The following is a 16,458-nucleotide window of genomic DNA, read 5'->3' as shown; positions in this document are numbered from 1 at the left end:
TTCAACCTGGGTCTGCCTGCGTCCTTGCTCACCTCATCAAAACTCCCCAATCATGACAGTAGGATCCGACCACACTAACGGTGAGAGACGCATGATGCGGACCCAAATAAGACGGTGGAGCCCGTGGCAGTGGTTCGGAGCAATCCCGCTGGAGGAGTTCTGTGGCGGAGCACTGCTGTGAGGATCACGGCTGGCGATCCCCCTGCCCGGAGTGGGGCCTTGTCACCGCTGCCCTGAGCTGCCAGAGATCCTGGCCCCTGGGTCAAGCCGTCACCGCTGCCCTGAGCCGCTGGAGATCCCGGCCCCTGGGTCAAGCCGTCACCCCTGCCCTGAGCTAGTGAGCAGCCTCCAGAGTTCCCCGTGCCCGCTGCTGGTGAGCAGCCTCTGGTGTTTCCTGAGCTTTCCGAGTTTCCTGTGGCTCCGCCCCCCGAGTTTGCGGACGAGCCTGAGCTTCCTAGTGCTCCCCGTGCTCCGTCCCCCGAGTTTGCGGACAAGCCTCAGTTTTTCTGTCCTTCGCCCGAGTTTCCCTGTGCTCCGCCCGACCTTCTAGTTGGCTCGCCAGCCGGCCTGTCCAAGCCTCCGCCTCCCAGTCCACCGTCCAAGCCTCCCAGTGCTCCGTCCGAGCCTTCCAGTGCTCCCTCCGGGCCTTCTGGTGGCCCTCCTGAGCCTTTAGCCAGCCTTCTTGCCGGCCCTCCAGAGCCTCCGGGACTCCGCTTCCTGCTTCGTGCTTTTTGTTTTTTTTGGACTGTGTGATTCTGTTTTTGTTCCCCATGGACTTTTGCCCTCCCTCCGTCGCCCCTCCGCCCACCCTGATGGGTTGTTTTTCGTTGATTTTTGGACTCTAGCCTCCCGTCCAGCGCCCCTCCGCCTATCCTTGTTGTGTTTGGACTTTTGTTTGTTTGAGGCATCTGGTAGCTGCCCTTGAGGAGGGGGTACTGTTGTGATCTGTGTTTTCTGTGTATTTATTTTGAGGTTTTTCTGTGTTTATTAGCCTGTTCCCCTATGAGTCTCTGTCTTCCCTGTTGATTGTTCCCAGCTGTGTCTCGTTTCTTTGATTACCCTCCCAGTGTATTTAGACCCACCTGTTGTCTTTGCCTCTTATCAGATCCTCGTCGTGTGTACCAGCCTGTTTTCCTGTGTCATCATGTGTTCATTGTGCTCCCCGTTGTTCTGTCCCATGAATTATTATCATTAAATCATCATCATCATCATTTCAACCTGGGTCTGCATGCGTCTTTGCTCACCTCACCAAAATAATCTCTGTGCTCATTTATTCGGTTTTACCTGTGTGATGTTTCCACGTTCTCTATGACCCATTCTGTCCTCAGAATGGGGCGTGGACTGACAGAATAATTATTGTTTTGTTTATTTACAACCAAGTAGATTATCAAACTATGCGATCGGATTGAAACTCTCCCTATAAAACTGTAAGCTGTGTTCTGCTCGGGGCTCTTTCTCCTGACTGCGTTCAGTGAGCAGAGACTTCAAACACTGTTAAGGCTTCAAATAAATACTGATTAAGAATATATTCTTTCTCTGGTTCTTGAAACAGTTTTGCCTCATTCTTAAAGGAAAATTTCCACAACAGTTGTCAGTTCGATCCCAGCTCTGTGCGTCTTTGTTGTTGTGTCCTTGGGCAAGACACTTCACACGCCTATCCTGCTGGTCAGAGGGCCCGGTGACACATGATGCCTCTGTCAGACTAACCCAGGACAGCTGTGACTACTAGTTCAGAGAAGGATAGACCAAAGTAAAATACAAATCTGACAAAGTGAAGTAGCCATTTAAAAAGAATGACTAACAAGTCATTCTTGTTCATCAGTAATCTGGTTTTCAACAAGGCCACCTGAAGCTTCACAGAGCTAGAAACAAGTGCATGTTCCAACAAGCTAATGTGTGGAGTGCCAGAGAGAAGGATATTGCTCCACCACATTCAGAGGAACAGACAGGCCGGGTCAAGGGACATCTGGAAGTGAACAGGTGCTAGAGCAGAAGGAAGGATGAGCCTGCTATGAACTGACAAACAGACGGTGCAACAGATTTCAGCTTTGTCTCATTCTGTATCAGGACAGCATCACGTTGTCCCCATTTTACCGAGCGCTTCCCACGGGGAAAGGTGCCAAGTTGATGGTGGAGACGGTTCAGTACGCCCATTTGTTAATGGGCGTACTGGAGTGGGTCTCCTTGACTTGCTTCTCAGATAAAAATTGCTTTAGAAGGCTGACAATCAGAAATACTGTGCAATTTTAGACAAACAGAGCAGAGTCATCAGGGCAAAACAAGAGGAAGAATATAACAAACAGCAGAAACGGCTCACCACACACACTCAAGCCACATCACATTATGATGCTGATAATTTTTACGGCCCTTTATGTTCCTCTGTAAGAGTTCACTTTACCTGAGTAGTTGACACATTTTTTGGTAAAACTGCGAGTTCAATGTACAAAAAATCCTGATATTATAAGCTGCTTATTTTAAATTGTTTATATTGTTTATATTACTTTTGTTTGACCATCAGCTTTCATTACACTACCTGTTCAGTGAGAAAAGAGGGCTTGTACGCCCCATCAGTAGAAGTGTTGCCTGTCCCCCGCATGGACTTCATATGGGAGACTGCCATACGTAGTATGGTTAGCTTATCGGGCTTTCGGGCCAGGGCACTACAGGTAGGGACCATGTCTGACAGCTCAGTGATGTACTGGGTCATTTTGTTACGCCGGCGTCGTTCAATCTCACTGTGGTTCTCTCTAAAACAGAGGAAAGAAAAGAATACACAGCTAATGACTGTAGAATCATACCTACCTCCAATTTAACTGACACAGATTATCAACAGCTTTATATAATGTCATCTCATATCATCCTTTAGGTGTTATAACTAAATGTTTCAAAGTTAATTAAACAGTAATAATTACTGAGGCACAACTCCATCAGACAAAAAGAGATTAATTGCATTTAAATATTTACGTGAGAAGTGCAACTATTTAAAAACATGATCTAGAATTACCTCAGGTGGATATCTTCCAGTCAACTGCTTTGAATATTTATTTGAAGAATGATCAAAATGTCATACAAACTCATATTTTAAAGTATTGGGACATTGTCTGAGCTAGATATGCTTAGATTAGTGTTCACCAGTCCTTACCATTGACATTTTTATATCTCTCCAACTCAGATTGAGATTATTTATCTGTTAGGATCCTGTGTTTTGAGGTTTGTTTATTCTGTGTTCCTTAGTCTCTTTCTTGTTTCTCTTTTACTTTAGATTAGTCCTTTCTGAGTGATTCTAGCTTATTATTCTCAAGTCTTGAGCCTAGTTATTTTTTGTTTTTCTAGTTTAGTTTCTTAGGTATAGATATTCCTTAATGTTAGATTTATTTCCTAGTTTCCTGTGTACTCTCCCTCACACCATATCCCACTTTCTTTCTCCCTCTCACTCTCTTTATTTTTTTGAAAGTTGTTCATTATTGTTTCTTAAATGTTCAAATCATCTCGCTGCCCACGCCTGTTCGCTATCAGGTCCTCTTCAAAACCTCAGTAAACGATGACACAAGCTGCACAAAAACCATGAATGATGCAAACTCAAAAAAATCGCAAATACAAAAATGAAATGCAAACAAAAAATACTGGCAATCACAGGAAATAGGAAGGGAAAATGCTACAACAAAAAAACAACAGCATGTATGAAGTGCTGCAATCTCGCTCCACAAAATGGAAATGCTCCACACCATTAGGGAGAGTCGACCAACAGATTTGTACGGGACAAGACTCTCAGTAAAATATACTCACTATTGCCCCTTTTCCACTGGCTCTACTTCAGTAGCCCTGCCCTACTAAGACCATGCCTGGCTTGGCTATACTACAGGGTTACCACCTGTCTCATAAAATATGGAATCACCCCATATTTGGCTGTTAAATGTTGCATCCCGAATTGAACCGATACGTGACATGATTTGTTCCATATTTCTATAAATGTCTGATAGACATGTCTATCACATACATATGAACACTAACTGTAACAATAATGACAAAAATAGAACACGGAAAATACTAAAGTCAGCTAAATTCTCATGGAGGGAACAATAAAGGACCCCCAGATCACTATGGACCGACACTGTTGTGGTTGCCTAGAGACGGACATTATGCAGCTGCAGGGAGCTGCTGTCAACCCGCGTCTTTTTAAAACATCCTCGACCCGATACCATCATGTCCTTAGAAGCAAGAACCCTTGTAAAGATACAGACATCAGAGGGAAGATGCAAATCCCAGGCTGAACAATTGTCAGTGAGGATGAATACAGGCAATTTAAAAAAATGAAGCCATAGTGGTGCAGTGTGATACCAGACAGAATGGATCAGGAGAGGAATACCGCAGACCCGTCAGAACCTAAAGAACCACACATCAGGAACAGCGTCTCCTCATCCCTCGATCTTCTGCAGGCTAATATGGTGCAGAACGTTTAGCCATGATTAAGTTTCTTATTATGCTTTTAGTAGACTATTATGGATTGATTATTTGCTTATTGTATAATAGTATCAGCCAAAATAAATGGAAATTTAAATAACAAATCAGATTAACAATAGATTAAATATTTTCTACTGTTAGGGCTGTCTGTATGTTTTATTTAGAAATGCTGATACATTTTCTGAATACATTAAGTGGTGATTTATAGTATTATTTATGTCACGTTAATGATGGATAGCTGAAAAGTTACCGGGTTTATCAACTGCAGTACCAGTTTCGCTCCAGTTCCTCTCATTATCATTTCTGTTGATATTCCTTGTACGAAATGCTGAATAAACATTCATGCTGTTTTCCACATATCATCTCCGATGTCACCAGACTCTAGGCTGATCGGACAGCACCTACATGTCAAGCCAATATTGTCCACCGATCTTATCTACCTCAGCAGAGACCTAAAAATCAAACACTATGTTCTTCTGCTCTCCTGTGAGAAAGGTTTGACTTTCATCAAGTCAAGTCTCCATGTTTGTATTTAACAATAGTCACCACACTGTTGCCAACTTAGCCACTTTCTTGCTATATTTAGCAACATTTCAGACAAAAAAAAAGTCATCCATCTATCCATCCATCCATCCATCCATCCTTCCAAAAAAAGTTTGCGTCAGCTAAAATTGGAATTGGCGAGTCAGGCTTTTTAAAGATCGGTCATCATGGATTGGCCAGAAAACTGCAATCTGTGCACCTCTGGTTTGCATCGTTCATGTGTTTCCTGTTCATTTTGTCATTTGCACCTGTCAGCCATCCATCCATAGATTCGTCTTTGACGCCACCCATTTACACTGACTTTATAGATTCTGACACTGAATCTATTAATATTGATTGTAGACCACTTGTTCAGTCACTTATTTTATTCTTTTCTACATGGAGCTATAATGAAACCAACTGAAATATCTTAATGGGGACCGTTCTGTTGTCTATACCATGCTAACTAGAGACCTAAGCTGCTCTTAAATTTGTTAGATCAACAGTTTCCACTATTTCAACAGTCTCTGTGTTGTGTTTTCAAGTTGGTTTCAAACATTTCTCCTAATGTATTTCTGATGGTGAAAAATAAAAATAAGAGAAATAACTTGTTCCTATTGATGTCACAGGAGGCTCACAAAAAGTAAAAAGTTATTATTATTATTTTCTTATTTCATTTGTATAATTGAAGATCCGATTCATGCTGCTTGCTTTCACTGTTCTCACCTTGAAAATTTGCTGGGTCCCTCACCATCCTCATCATCAAAGTCCATTCTGTAAAATAAAATAGAATGACAGTTATTCAATTCATTAAATCTAGCTGCCAAAGTGTGGCACTTTGAATCACTTTAATTATGTCTGAATTTACTTCAATGCACTTAAAAAGACACTGGGTGCTGGTGCCTATCTCTAGCGGTAAACAGGTGAGAGGCGGGGTCCCCCTGGACAGGTCACCAATCCATTCAAATGTTAAAACCATTTGTAATTTTTCTTCCAATTCATAATTACTCATAAGTACTTGTAAGTTACAAAATAATGCTAAACGTCTTTTTGTTTAATCACATAAAATCCCAGTGAGACTCATTAATTAATCGCAGAATGCCAGGTTTGAAGGGTATGAATATTTTTGTAGGATTCTGTATAAATTTGGGATTTTTTCTTCTGTGCTAGAAAAGAAAGTGTTTCAACAACAGAGCAGAACTAAAGACACTTACCCGCCTGATCTCCTCTTCCCACCGCGGCCTGACACGGCACCTGCCATTCTCACCTGGCCACTCCCAACTCCTCCAGGCATCGCTACCGGACCTGGCAGCTCACTGGCTATTTCTACAGCATGCAACAATTAAGAGCAAAGGACACAATATAACAAATATATGTTTCACCCAAAATGAGCAAATCTTAAATTTTACACCAACTCTTTAAGAAACCCCATTGTTGATGCAAAAACATTGCTTAATGTATGTCAGCTTGTGTTATCTTTTCAACAGAAAAGTGACTAATATTTAGTAGATCCTCCTTTTGCAAAAATAACAGCCTCTAGTTGCTTCCTGCAGCTTTTAATGAGTTTCTAAATCCTGGACCATTCCTCTTTGCAAAACAATTCCAGTTCAGTTAAGTTGATGTTCGCTGAGCATGGACAGCCCGCTTCAAATCATTCCACAGATGTTCAATGATATTCATGTCTGGGGATTGGGATGGCCATCCAGAACATTGTAATTGTTCCTCTGCATGAATGCCTGAGTAGATTTGGAGCGGTGTTTTGGATAGTTGCCTTGCTGAAATATCCATCCCCGGCATAACTTTAACTTCATAACTGATTCTTGAACATTATTCTCAAGAATCTGCTGATATTGAGTGGAATCCAGGCGACCCTCAACTTTAACAAGATTCCCAGTGCCGGCATTGGCCACACAGCTCCAAAGCATGATGGAAACTCCACCAAATTTTACAGTGGGTAGCAAGTGTTTTTCTTGGAATGCAGTTTTTTTTTTTTTTTTCCCACCATGCATAGCGTCTTTTTTATGACCAAACAACTCAATCTTTGTTTCACCTTATTCCAAAATGAACCCAGGAATGAAGCTAGCTTCATTCTAAAATGAAGCTGGCTTGTCCAAATGTGCTTTTGCATATCTCAAGCGACTTTGTTTGTGGCGTGCTTGCAGAAAAGGCTTCTGTCACATCACTCTCCCATACTGCTTCTCCTTGTGCAAAGCGCGCTGAATTGCTGAATGATGCACAATAACACCATCTGCAGCAAGATGATGCTGCAGGTCTTTGGAGGTGGTCTGTGGGTTGTCCTGGACAGTTCTCACCATTCTTCATCTCTGCCTCTCTGATATTTTTCTTGGCCTGCCACTTCTGGGCTTAACAAGAACTGTCCCTGTGGTCTTCCATTTCCTTGTTATGTTCTTCACAATGGAAACTGACAGTTTAAATCTCTAAGACAAGGATAAACATAGTTGTTTATCCTTCCCCTAAACAACTATGTTTAACAATCTTTGTTTTCAGATCATTTGAGAGTTGTTTTGAGGTGCCCATGATGCCCTGCCTTCAGAGTAGATTCAAATAGGAGAACAACTTGCAATGGGCCACCTTAAATACATTTTCTCATGATTGGCTACACCTGGCTATGAAGTTCAAATTTTTATGAAGTTACCAAACCAATTTTGTGTTTCAGTAAGTCAGTGAAAAGTAGTTAAGGGTATTCAAATCAATAAAATAAGGGTACCCAAATTTTTTCACCTGTCAAATTTTGTTTTAATGCGTACTGCACATTTTCTTTTAGTCCAATAAAACTCATTTCAATACTGAAATATTACTGTGTCCATCAGTTATTAGATATATCAAACTGAAATAGCTGTTGCTATACCCAAATATTTAGAGATAAAAATAATTAAGATTAATAGGGGTGCCCAAACTTTTTCATATGACTGTATATACACACTCACCGGCCACTTTATTAGGTATAACTTCCTACCTAATAAAGTGATAGCAAGGATACTAGGGGGTTGGGCTACCAGGAGGATCCAAACCCTAGTATAGGGTTGGACCCCCTTTTGCCTTCAGAATTGCCTTAATCCTTCCTGGCATAGATTCAAAAAGGTACTGGAAAAATTCCTCAGAGTCTGATCCATATTGATATGATAACATCACGCAGTTGCTGCAGTTTTGTCGGCTGCACATTCATGATGTGAATCTCCCGTTCCACCACCCAAAGGTACTCTCTTGGATTGAGATCTGGTGACTGTGGAGGCCATTTGAGTATAGTGAACTCGTTGTGTTCAGGAAACAAGTCTGAGATGATTCACGCTTTGTGACATGGCACGTTATCCTGCCGGAAGAAGCCATCAGAAGATGGGTACACTGTGGTCATAAAAGTACGGACATGGTCAGCAACCAGGGCTTCCCACAAAAAATTTGCTAAGCCCGGTGGTCAGGGCACCGAGGAAGTCCACCGGCGGTCCACCATGTTTTTGGTGTACCGCCAAAAACATATTAAGTAGACAGGAAATGTACAAATATTACTGGGTAATTATATAATACAGAAAACATCGCCAGTGAAATGCTATTTAAACCCACAACTAGTCTTAAAAACAAATAAACAATTTAATTAAAATGAATATCGATTATTTGCACTTCTGTTAATCCAAATTAAGTCAGCGGCTTCATAAGGACCCCCAGAGCTTCAGGGGCCCCATAAATGCTAATATTTTAACACAGACCACAGATATATAAATGTAATATTTATTTATTAAGATTATCAATGCTGCTAAATTTGATTTTAAATAGTTTCAGGATACATAAATTCAAAGAATTAAAATTTTTAACATTTAAATGTAAGATTTTAAGGAGCTAGCAAGTTTAATTTGTAAAAGTTCAGAAAACAATCTTCATAGTTAGGTTGTTTTGTTACCATAGCTAAAATCTGATTCTATGAGTTTAATCTTTGAGTTTGAGCTCTGTTTGTTCACAAATACAAATTGGTTAATAATTATTTAACAGTGGCGGCGCCAGGGAGGCACTATAGCTCCCCCTGGAAAAGTTATAGCACTTATCTAAAATATTAGATAATTTTTTTTTTCATCTGATTTAACATTACTTATGTAGTTGTTGCAGCATTTTCATCAAAAGACACAAAATAAAAATAAATTATTATATACTGGGTTAAAAAAAAATCCCACAAGAGGATTTTAACTTCTCTGCCTATTATTACTTCCAGGAAACAATTGACATGATGCCGGCTCTGCCCACATGGAGACGTGGTGTTGGGATACGGAGGTTTTGTCAATGTTTTTCCACCATTGACAAAATGGTCAATTTTGTCAATGGTGTCAGGCGCCCGAGGTTATTCCACCTGAGGGGGTGTGTCAACATCTGCTGTTCTGCACACCTGAGACCTATTCCGTCATCTGGAGGAGTATAATTGGAGAAGGCTGCCGACACATCTCTGCAAGAGTGTTAGTACAGGCTCGACCTAGTGCTCAACCTCTAACCAAGATCTGTTCCTGTATTCTGATCTCCCCTGTGTCTCTGTAATCTCAAGTGTTCCCCTGTGATGCCCTGGCATTACCTACACCAGAACCAAGCTTCTGGTGTAACCAAGAAGCTTGGTTTTCTGAAACCGCTCCTCAAGACGTCATGGGTGTTACCCATTAGATGCCCGAGTTCTCTGAACCATCTCTGTTGCAAACCTCTCCTGGATCATCAAGTTGGCAGCTTACCTCCGAGAAAGGACCCTCTAAGCTCCATGTCTTACCTGTCCGTTCTCCAACGCCGCCCCTGCGCTCCACTGACAAGTCCCGGATCCTCAGAAGCCCACTCCCAGTCCATATCCTCCAAACAAGGAAGAAAGCAAACTTACCGCTCCGTTCTGCAAAATCACAGTTGCCCTGAACCCTGTCCCTCCGTAGAAATCCTGAGCTCCAGTCTGGTGACCGTCCGGACCAAACCCCTACACTGTCACTTACTCATTGTATAATAAAACTTTTAATTCATTATCTGTCTCCGGAGTGTGTTCTGCATGTGGGTTAGCAAGCTTGACACCAACATGACAGAACACTCTGGCCAACAACCGAACCCAGCACTTGAACAACAGTACTCTCTCATTCAGAATCGCAATCTCGCTTTACAGGAGCTAAACAATCGTCAAGCTGAGACAAACCGTCATCTTGAGGAAAAAGCTAATTATTTGCAAAAGGTCCAATCCACAGGCTCCTGCTTCAGATCCAGTTCCTGCTCCCACTCCGGATCCACCCTCAGCTTCCAGGTCAGAAAATACAGTCCACTCTGCAGTTTCTGATTTCCATCCATCTCTACCTGAAAGATTTTCTGGAGATGCAAGTGTAGAGGATTTCTGTTTCAATGCTCTATAATTTTCAACCATTCCCCTCAGAGTTTCACCCATGATGGGAGAAAGATTTCTTTCATTGTGTCTCATTTGTCTGGCAAAGCGCTTGAGTGGATGGAGGCTATATTTTCCACGCCGTTTGATTATGGCTATTCATTTGATGAATTTTTGAAGGATTTTAAAAGAGCGTTCAACCAAGACACCGATAAAACAGCTGATTCCCGAGAATTATTAAAGATCCGACAAGGTAGAAAGACTGTTGCAGAGTTTGCTAGCGATTTTCACATTAAAGTGGCTGCTTTGGGCTGGGATCAAACGGCAGTAAAGAGCGCCTATTTTCACGCTCTGAACGATTCAATAAAAGATGAGTTAGGTACATTAGACGACTCTAAGACCCTCTGATAAGATTAACCATCCGTTTAGATCAGGGGTCTAAAACTCAATTTACCCGGGGACCGCTGGAGGCAGAGTCTGGGTGAGGCTGGGCTACATAAAGGATTCCACAAAAAACATTTAAAAAATATCCTGAAATGTAAGGTAATTTTATTTATATAGAACATTTTCAACAACAAGGCATTTCAAAGTACTTTACACAAGTTAAAAGTTAATACAAACAAAATAACAAACCAAAGGAAAAGAGGAAAGGACACATTAGGGCAGATGGCAACATTCAGATATTCAGACAAAACAAAGGGGCAAAAAAAAAGACATGAGTGAAGGCGGTGATGCCAAAGGGTCATGAAGCCAGGTGGCTGTGGCCCCTGGCATAGTCCGATAGATGTGTTTGTTATCGAGATATGTCCTTAGGAGCGTTCAGCTCCACAGCTCCATGGAAACAGGAGGGGGTGAGGAGGGAAGAGCATTGTGTTTACATATCTTCAAGGAGATTAGAGATATGCAGCCATTCCAAGGCCACACAGGGAAAGCCAATTCATAAACAGAATGTCTTAGGTCGGGAAGATTATGAATTTCAGTCTTGTCTAAAGTCTCTCCGATACATCTCAGTTCCCAATCATCCAAATTAGTTTGGTCGTTCCACTGAGCCGAAACTAGCAACTTCTCCAAGATCGATTCCAACTCGTTAATGAGTTTTAGAGTCCTCGTCTCCGTCCACACCAACAGTCTGAGTGTTCGCTAGTTCGGCCAAGTATGTCACAAATTTGTCGATAATCCAGGAATCCACAAGCTCCAAACAGCAGAAATCCTGTTATCATGAATAAATCCAGGGTGAATCCCACCGGGTGTGTCCCAGCAGGACAAGAGGGCTCTCCTATGCCCAGATGTAACCTGCACAAAATAATCAACCCATATTTTATTTTGGCGGGTCAAACTGACGTCATGCTTTAAGTTCCGGATCACAGGTGAATTCGGATCTCCTCAATTGCTGTTGCTGCTGTCACCGTGGCTAGCTGCTTGTGCTTGGCGTCTTCCAAAATTACAGAAGGATACGGCTGGATCGAGCCCTATTAACACAGCCGAAGGATTATATTGGGTGTTTTCTGGCAACCGCTCGACGGTGAGTCGCTTGTTTTATGTACTTTGATATTTTTTAAAATAGAAATGTGGTGGCGACACGCCCACTCAATCTATGTATTAGTGATTGAAAAATGGTCTTATTGATTAAAAGGTCATTCTCTTTTTGTTAATTTTGTGGCCAAATAGATGATATATCCTCAAAATATTAAATAGGCCCTTTGATTTTTGTAAATTCATCCTTTTAGGATAGTTTTAGTTACTTTTCATTGATTTTGTTGACAGCCTATAGAACTCTGGAATTGGTTAATTTCTTTGGAGTTGCGCAACAAAAAAAAAAAGAAAAAAGAAAAATAATGAATTGTTTATTGAAACAATACTGAAGTCGATTAAGTTTAATTGACTCTTATGTCAATTAAACTTAGATACAACTTGAAAGTGCACTTTAATTTGATCTGTAACCTTGATCTGTAACTTTATTTGGATATGTAACATTAATGTGATCCTTAACTTGAAATTAATTTGAATGATTCCTGAGAAATATTCTATGGAATATAACTATTTTGTTTATTATTGAATGTTTAGTTATTTTGGATAACAGTTTAACCCTGTTTAAATGTGAATGCTAATTTGTTTTCATTTTTATTTATGACCTTCTTTAGGTCAGGTTTTTGTTTCCACCCCCTGTTTCAACCCAGGATGGCGAGCTACCGGATCACCGCAGCTTTGCAGTTGGACTTAATTGAACCAAACTACTTTATGCATTGTGGACCTATTGCCTTGGATCATAGACTAAAAACAGTCGGATTATTGACTGATGGACTATTAATCACCCTGGATTCAAGAACAGATTTAAAATAGAAAAAGAACTTTTGGGTGTCATCAGGGTTTATTGTTTTGTTGTTGTTTTGTTTTTTCTTGTTGTGTCTTTTGGTTATATTCATAGAAAATCACTATTATTATAAATATTATTATTGAATACCTTCCTAAATATATGCAAAAATATAAACTTGAATACAATAACTTGAACTTACTTTCTGTCTAATGGTGTTTTATTCACACACACGGGCTCCACAGCCGAACCTTTCTGACTGCCTATTATTATATTTGGCCGTAGTCAGGCGCCTAGCCTTAATTAGCGTTACACAGATTTCTCGTCAAAAATTTGATCAATTGCATTGAGAGATCGGTTGACCAGATCCATACTTTGTAGATTTGGATGATGTGCAAAGAAAGGCTCCAAAAATATAGAAAAAGACAGGACAAAAATAGAGCAAGCAGGGCAGGCATGGGCAGGGAGGGAGCAGAGGAAAGAAGCGTCCGCCTTCATCGAGAGCAAGAGAGAAAATGTCACCAACATTTAATTATTTCTCCAATACATGAACTGTATGGAGAACCAAAACCGACATAATAAGAAATAAAAGCATAAATATATGTTTAGTTTTTCCTTTTCCTTACATATAAATTTCCATCCAGTAATGTATATATTTTCTTTTTTATTTCCTCTAAACATGTGTTTGTGTCAAGAAAAATAGATATTTTGCTTTGTCTTTTTTTGGTTCTCCCTTTTCTGCTCGCTGTATTTCTGCTCGCTCTATTTCTGCTTGCTGTATTTTCCGTTTGCTGTTTTTCTGCTGCATCATTATGTTAATGAGGAGAGCTGCCTTCTATGTCTACTATTGGCCAATAGAGCTTTGGAACCAACATCACTGCGTCAGACGTTGTGGGGCGTTTAGGTGCAGTCGCTCGGTGCCATCTTTGCAGGCCACAGTCCAAAACAAACTTTATCCCAGTGGTTTTTTATTGTGTTGCCGACTGCAGTGAAGTGAACCTCCAAGCGCTTGAGGAGGGAGCTAGAGAACGGCTGGCCAAAATTAGCGTTCATAAATCGGATCAACCTGGAGCTAAACACTGCTTGCTTGGTGGATATTGGAAAATCCAATAACCAACTCGAAACTAACTTCACTACAGTGAAACTAACTTCACTACAGTGAAGTTAGTTTCGAAAATATCCAGCTCGAAACTGCAGGGAAGGGCAACTGGTACCGGACTTTTCCATCATCCGCCGCACTGTTACAAGCGTAGTGTGAATGAAGTCAGTGTAGCTTAGCCTAGCACCGAATGTCAGCCATGACAAGGAACAGCGGGCGGGACTTCCTTCAGAGGTCTGCTCACCCTGTGGGCCGCAGTAATATTCATATCACGGTAGGGGCCACGAGACATCGTCCTGCTGATAACACGCCCGGACAACAGGTTTGGCTGTCCACTAAGGACATTCCATTAAAGTCCATGTCCAAAAGGTTATCCCCACGATTCATTGGCCCTTATAAAATCGAATCCGTCATCAGTCCCTCTGCTGTCCGTCTTTATCTGCCTTCCTCCCTCCGTATCCACGATTCCCAGATCAAGCCCGTCCAGACCAGCTCATTATGCCCTCCTTCCTTCCCGTCTCCTCCCCCTCGTGATATCGATGGGCATCTGACCTACACTGTCCGCCGGGTTGTGGACTCCCGTCGACGGGGCCGAGGTTGCCAGTACCTGGTCGACTGGGAGGGCTACGGCCCGGAGGATCGGTGGTGGGTCCCTGGTTCTTTTATTTTGGACACTTCCTTACTTTCTGATTTTCGTTCCTCCCTTCCTTCATGCTCGTTTGGATCGCCAGGTGGCGGTCATTGAGGGGGGGATACTGTTGGGATCCAGAGGTTTTGTTAGTGTTTTTCCACCTGAGGGCGCGTGTTAGCTTCTGCTGTTCTGCACACCTGAGACATATTCCGTCATCTGGAAGAGTATAATTGGAGGAGGCTGCCAACACATCTCTGCAAGAGTGTTAGTACAGGCTCGACCTAGTGCTCAACCTCTAACCAAGATCTGTTCCTGTATTCTGATCTCCCCGTGTCTCTGTAATCTCAGGTGTTCCCCTGTGATGCCCTGGGATTTCCTGGTGTAGCCAAGAAGCTTGGCTTTCTGAAACCGCTCCTCGAGACATCGTGGGTATTACCCATTAGAAGCCCGAGTCCTCCAAACCATCCCCGTTGCAGACCTCTCCTGGATCATCAAGTTGGCAGCTTACCTCCGAGAAAGGACCCTCTAAGCTCCAAGTCTTACCTGTCCGCCCGCCAACGCCGCTTCTGCGCTCATTCCACCGCTCCACTGACAAGCGCTGGATCCTCAGAAGCCCCCTCCCGGTCCAGATCCTCCAAACAAGGAAGCTAGCAAACTTACCGCTCCGTTCTGCAAAATCCCAGTTACCCTGAACTCACCATCTCTGTCCTGCGTAGAAATCCTGAGCGGCCGGCTGGACCAAACTCCTGCACTGTCACTTGCTCATTGTATAATAAACCTTTTAATTCAATTTCTGTCTCCGGAGTGTGTTCTGCATGTGGGTTCGAAAGCTCTACACCAACATGACACATGGAACAATCCTCCCCCAATCATTCCAAGGTATTTGTCAGCAACTGATCAATCAGCGGTCGCAATTTCTCAGAAAGTGTACGTCCCTTATCTAAATGAACTGACTTCAATGGTATTGACAGTGTTTATCATATCAAACTACACCATATGTTAGTGAGCACTAGAGGTGTGCCGATGGATCGGCCACCGATCATAATCGGCTGATTTCCGTGAAAAAGTGTATGATCTGTGATCGGTGATCGCCAATCACGATCTCTTGTTGCCGATCACACAAACCGATCACCTGCTTCTCATTTCGCAGCCTGCCTGTGCAGCTGGTCTCCCCTTTCCTTCACACTGCGCAAACGCGCAGCAACAAATCCTGAGCGATGTAGTGTGGAACTACAGTGAATGGGGAAGTTTGTGTGTTGCGGCGGAAAATTGAAGCACGTGGGGTAAAGCACGTCAAAATGCATCAACACGACGAATCTAATATGGCATAAAAACAATGCCATACTTGACGGAGATTGGCTTTATCGAGGCTCACTGCAGTAAAAAAGACATATGGAGTGATCAGATAGCAGGTAAAGCAGTGCTTGGCCTGTCACGATAACAAATTTTGCTGAGCGATTGTCTAAAACATTATTGCAATAAACGAAAATATTGTTTCAAGACATTTTGACACTGATTTAATGGCAATGATGTAATAATGCATGCGATTTCCTGCCATAGATAGATGCACTTTATTTTCAAAAGAACACATAATACTGGAACTGATACACTAAAACAAAACAACCAAAAACAAAAATAAAATGGATTCTCAGTCTCCATTAACAAAAAACGTACTTTAATAAAAACTAAACAACATAAAGCCAAAGTGGAAATAAATACTGCATTCATCCAAAAGAGTGCAGATTATGAAGTCTGTATACTATATTGCCCTTCAGTAATCACTAGATTTAAATAGAGAAGATGGGCACGTCCATCTACCTAATGCAATAGTTCACACTACATGATTTTTTGCCCCCATTTTTCCCTTACGACAATCTTAGATCGTTGGCTGATCTAAGATCAGACGCTGGTTCTGCTCTCGCTGTTGAACCGCTGTTACGTGCTACGGGTAGTAATATTTCACAGACGGAGCGCCGCTTCTGCTCCACCTGGTAGTGAACTCTCACACCAAACCTCTGTTTAAAGCTGCAGTATATAACTTAAAAAAATAAATTATACATACGTATTAAAACTTTCGCTGTCCTAACATGAGA

The 16,458-nt window shown here is 42.0% G+C and overlaps 1 protein-coding gene and 2 long non-coding RNA genes across 3 annotated transcripts in view; 1 reads left to right on the top strand and 2 right to left on the bottom strand.

Moving 5' to 3' along the window:
* arnt2 (aryl-hydrocarbon receptor nuclear translocator 2) overlaps positions 1 to 16,458 on the bottom strand; it is a 144,440-nt gene that overhangs the window by 116,048 nt on the left and 11,934 nt on the right. Inside the window, exons 2-4 of the mRNA XM_007579195.2 lie at positions 6,198 to 6,309; positions 5,710 to 5,757; positions 2,534 to 2,747 (exon numbers count right to left, since the gene is read on the bottom strand). Coding sequence (XP_007579257.1) covers positions 2,534 to 2,747; positions 5,710 to 5,757; positions 6,198 to 6,309 — 374 coding nt within the window. The remainder of the gene's footprint in view (positions 1 to 2,533; positions 2,748 to 5,709; positions 5,758 to 6,197; positions 6,310 to 16,458) is intronic.
* On the top strand, positions 11,596 to 12,954 carry LOC107834053 (uncharacterized). The gene is made up of 2 exons (XR_001659837.1): positions 11,596 to 11,846; positions 12,466 to 12,954. It is a non-coding gene; the product is annotated as an uncharacterized LOC107834053 (long non-coding RNA).
* LOC107834054 (uncharacterized) lies at positions 11,883 to 12,467 on the bottom strand. Its single transcript, XR_001659838.1, has 2 exons — positions 12,297 to 12,467; positions 11,883 to 12,265 (listed from the first exon to the last, which is right to left on the bottom strand). It is a non-coding gene; the product is annotated as an uncharacterized LOC107834054 (long non-coding RNA).

This window comes from Poecilia formosa, unplaced genomic scaffold (genome assembly GCF_000485575.1).
Source record: "Poecilia formosa unplaced genomic scaffold, Poecilia_formosa-5.1.2 Scaffold511, whole genome shotgun sequence".
NCBI lineage: Eukaryota > Metazoa > Chordata > Actinopteri > Cyprinodontiformes > Poeciliidae > Poecilia > Poecilia formosa.
Note: the sequence above shows the minus strand (reverse complement) of the source record. Positions and strands in the feature narration are given on the sequence as shown.